This window comes from Engraulis encrasicolus, chromosome 6 (genome assembly GCF_034702125.1).
Source record: "Engraulis encrasicolus isolate BLACKSEA-1 chromosome 6, IST_EnEncr_1.0, whole genome shotgun sequence".
Classification (NCBI taxonomy): Eukaryota; Metazoa; Chordata; class Actinopteri; order Clupeiformes; family Engraulidae; genus Engraulis; species Engraulis encrasicolus.
Genome location: NC_085862.1, coordinates 4,998,139 through 5,002,512, shown reverse-complemented (window position 1 = coordinate 5,002,512; position 4,374 = coordinate 4,998,139). Strand labels below are relative to the sequence as shown.

Genomic DNA, 4,374 nt, shown 5'->3' with positions numbered 1-4,374 from the left:
TGCGCCATTATACAGTAGCCTAACGATACAACGCAGCCTGTTGAAATTTCCAGACGATTTGAGCTCCCCATTCACTTGACATATGCAGAGATGTCGCAAGCATTTATAGGTACGGCTCAAAATGATCGTTCCATTACAAAGATATTTTTTATTGGGCCTCTTACAAATCATCCACACCGTTGTATTGACATGACATCGCACGTGAATGGGCGATGTTTCCTGAAAAGACCACACGCGGCACGCAGGCTCCGCATGCAGCCCTTTCTATTAGCTACCTGTTAATCGCAAACTTTAAACCAAGTGCCACGCAGCTCCTTGTGCGTTACCAAAGGTCACGTTTGCAAAAAAAAATGAACGACTACATTTGGATTATATGAGCAAATGATACAGCTGAACATGAAAATAGCATTTACCTTATGCCCTTTGCTACTCCTTTGCGTCCCCTCTTGCAGGTGGTTGTTTTCCAACCACAAACGGCTGTCGGTGGAGTGAGGCCGGCCGCTTCTGATGCTGCTTCCCGCGGATGGGCACCTCACTCCCCCCGGGCATCTGCCGTTTGAGCAGGCGGAGGAGGACTGCTGCTGCTGACAGTGTCGCGAACCAGACGTGTAGTTGTGTTCACCAGTTCGCCGGCAGTCACTGTCGCACGCTTGCTGCTGCGGCTGCCACTGTGCGTGCGAGTCGGAAGGCTGGTGCTGGTGCGGCTGCAGAGGGAAGGGCTGTTGTCTGATCAGCTCCCGCGATCCATTGGCGCAGCAGTTTGGGTGACTGCTCCCAACCAGTCGCTGTTGCTGCGCCTGCAACGGCTGCGAGCCCGGTAGCGAATCCCCTGCTGCTGCCGCGGTCGCCGCCGCCTGAAACAAAACTACCTGCTGCTGCTGCTGCTGGCTGCTGCCGTCACTCACCTGACATTTGCCGAGACTCTGAGAGTTTGTGGCGGCGGTAGAGGCACCCGAGGCGCTCTGCTGCTGTAGCTTATAGTGGTTGCTGTGGTGGTGGTGATGGTGCTGCTGTTGATGCTGCGATAGCTTGTTGTGAGCTGGCTCTCTGCTTCTGCAGGGGCACGCCAGTTGCTCGTGTTGTTGGCAGTTGGCGGCTTTCTGCCACTGTTGTTGTTGTTCTCCGCCTCTGGACTGACTACTTCGGGAGTACAGCTCGGGGGAGTCTGTGTTGGTGTGGGCGCACCGCGACGGATAGTGTTGTTGGCAACCGGAGTTGTTTCCCTCTTCGGGCAATCTTCCATAGGGAGACTCCTGGTACGCGGGCAGCTGCTCTGAGGGCTGCTGCGACTCTCCTCCTGCGCTCCCCGCTCCCCCTTGTTGCCGACTCCAGGAGGAGTGGTGGTGATGGTGGTGGTGGTGATGGTGCAACTTGGCGCTGCCCTGGTCAGAGTGCCTGCTTTGGTGGTGGTGGTGGTGATGGTGGTCTCCTCCGTGACTCTTGCCCGTCGGTGAACCGCCCCGCTGTAGTTCAGCCGCGTTCAGACAGGTTTCCTGGGTGCGTAGCGGGCTGGGTAGGTCCTGTTGACCGTGCCGCGACAAAGTGGTGGAGATTTGGCGCGATTGGTTGTGACTGTGCGTCGTAGTCGTCGTGAGCGGAGTAGGCGGTGGGAAGCCGCCGCACGCCGGGGCGCCCTGACTCTGACTCAGCCCTGGCCGAGTAGGAATAGGGGTAGGAGGAGTTGCGCTGGTCAACAGCTGCACGCCCGTCCGCTCCTGAGTGGGTTGAGCCGGCTGGTTCCCAACTCCAGCGCAGTGATGCTGCATCCCCAACACCCCCACAGCACCTGCGCCGCGCTCTGCCTCCGTCTGCCGCTGCTGCTGCTCAGCGGTGCACTGACCCGACACCCCTTCTTCGCCTGTGCCTGCGCTGCGTTCAGCCCCAGTTGAGTCGAAGCGGTGCGTCTCATTGGTAGGTTTGACCAGAACAAGCCTCATCACGTCACTGAGTTGCAGGGAACACCGCCTTCATCAGTTGGAGAGGGGAAAAAACAACCTCCTACCACTCAGTACTCTACGTCTCTTAAGTGTAAGAGCACTCCAAAAGTAGTGGACAGCCCGGCAGCAATGGCTGAGCTAGTGTGCGAACCATGCAAAGTGTATGAACCTCTAACCGGGAAATCATTTCAAAAAGTTTTTTTGTGTCAGTAGTGATGCCTTAATAAGTCATTAGGATTCTTCAGCGCTGTTTAAATTTGAAAAGTTTTCCATCAGCAAGCACCTGGATATGTGGCTGTTGCCGAGGCAAAGTAGTCGGGGAATAGATTGTGAAGACAGTCATTGGAGACTCATTAAATCAGCTATTACTGATTACAGTCATTGTGGCCTATAATGCTTGTTATCTCCGAGTGAAGGAGCAGTTTCTTCATTTCTTGTGCAAATCACATTCTCAGTACTGTGGTCTGTTCACCATGGTGGGTCCATCCGCAACAGTGGACAGCTGTAAAAAAGCAAAAACAAAAAAGACACAGAAAACAAAATAATTAGGCCAATACTATTCATCAAGTGCAGTGTGAAAAGTCAAAAGTGTAGTAGAGTATAAAACAAGACCACAGAGAAGCATTTTCAAATGTTTCAAGCATTTACAAATTTCCTCCATCTCAAATTTATTTGTATCTGTATTTTTTTGCATTATTCATTTTTTAGTCAGTACATTGGACACGCCGCAGCATCTCTCTTTGTAGTCCTGTATTTCACACACAACATGGGGGAAGTAGCCTGGGCCTTCCAAGTGGCAGTGGCACTGCATGCAGCAGAGTAGACGCACTCAAGCGTCCCACACAGGGGCGGAGGTATGGGGGGGGCAAGCAGGGCATTTGCCCCTGGGCCCAAGGCCCTCCTGTATTGGTATAGTGGGGGCCCTATTATGCCCATAGCAGGCTGTATGGGGGCCCTATCAGTGTTTTGCCCCTGGGGCATTTTGTTGCGCCACTGGTCCCACATGAATAGACAAGCGTACGGTAAGAGAGTGGAGTGGGGCAGGAGTGGTGGTGGGGTAAGAGAGTGGGTTGATGAGGGGAGCAGGAGGGCAAACAACAACCAGCAGCCATCTCTCTATGGGAGCACAAAGAGCTGAGGACCGCGGGGCAGGGGACGAGCAGAATGGCCAGAGCTATATCGGGAAGAAGTGGCAGGTCCCTCGCTCGCTGCCTGTCGTTAAAAAGCCACTGCATGGTCAGTGTCATAATAGGTCAAGGGACGGGGTTTTTAGTGTGTGTGTGTGTGTGTGTGTGTGTGTGTGTGTGTGTGTGTGTGTGTGTGTGTGTGTGTGTGTGTGTGTGTGTGTGTGTCAGAACTGGGACGCGGGCGCCGCGGGGGAAACTTGATCATTTTCATTAAGTAATTGGGTGCTGGCTGGCTGCTGGCTCCTCACCGCTGCCTCTATGGGTGCCCGGCCCGCTTGCACGCCTGCTCACCGACAGGACGGGGACGACAAAGGGGGTCAGTTGTCCTGGGCCCAGAGAATGGAGGGGCCCATAATTAGGACCCCATTACTTTGCAGGTATTAAGGTGGGGGGCTTTTCAGATGATTTTGTCCCAGGTCCAGCAAATGCTGTCAGCGGTCCTGCCCGCTTGCTTGCTGGCCTCTGCCTGTGCCTGGCCCTGGCCCCGGACCCAGGGGTGTCACACAGGGGGATAAAGTGTAACCGCGTCACCAGGGCCCCATGTATATAGAGGGCCCACACAGTTTCTGATTTACGTATGCAGATATGTGACTGGGGGGGGTCCATTGAAGCTGATTGGACATAGGGCCCACACTTTGCTGCGACACACCTGCCCGGACCTGCACAGTAGCCTATGAAGTATCATTTGCATTCGTGGGTTTGGGAGGCAACGCAACGTCGCTTACAACCACATAAATAGTTAATTTCCTGATCCAAAAGACGTAGACGAAAAAGAACGTGAGACTGACGGAGGTAGAGAAGGAGAGAAAGAGAGGGGGGAGTGAAGAGAGAGGGAAGAGAGAGTATAATGGAGATGGATGTGATGGGGGTGCTATGGAGAGAAGAGTATGTGAGAGAGAGACACGAAGGGACAAGGGATAGAGATGCAGCAAGAAGGTGATTTGGAGTAGTAGCCTAATGTTGAACATTGACTTGCGATGCATGAATGGTTTTACACTGTGCTTACACACACAACTACAACAACAACAATGGCATCAACGACAGGCAGCATGTCGCTTCATGGGTCTGGAACAAGCACAGCACAGAATGTTTTTGGGTTTTTAAAGTATTTTTGGGGGGCTTTACAAGCCTTGGGTGAGTTTCTCAAAAGGGAAGTTGTTAGCCTGTTAGCAACTTCGGTAGTTGCCAATGGGAAAATGCATTGAAAGCAACGAAGTAGCTAATGTAGTAAGCAACTTTGGTTTCGAGAA

At 53.1% G+C, this 4,374-nt stretch overlaps 1 protein-coding gene across 1 annotated transcript in view; it reads right to left on the bottom strand.

Annotated features, from left to right (window-relative positions):
• Positions 1-1,937, bottom strand: part of LOC134450521 (small conductance calcium-activated potassium channel protein 2-like) — a 130,907-nt gene extending 128,970 nt beyond the window's left edge. Inside the window, exon 1 of the mRNA XM_063200360.1 lies at positions 414-1,937. Coding sequence (XP_063056430.1) covers positions 414-1,937 — 1,524 coding nt within the window. The remainder of the gene's footprint in view (positions 1-413) is intronic.
• Positions 1,938-4,374: the final 2,437 nt, after the last annotated feature.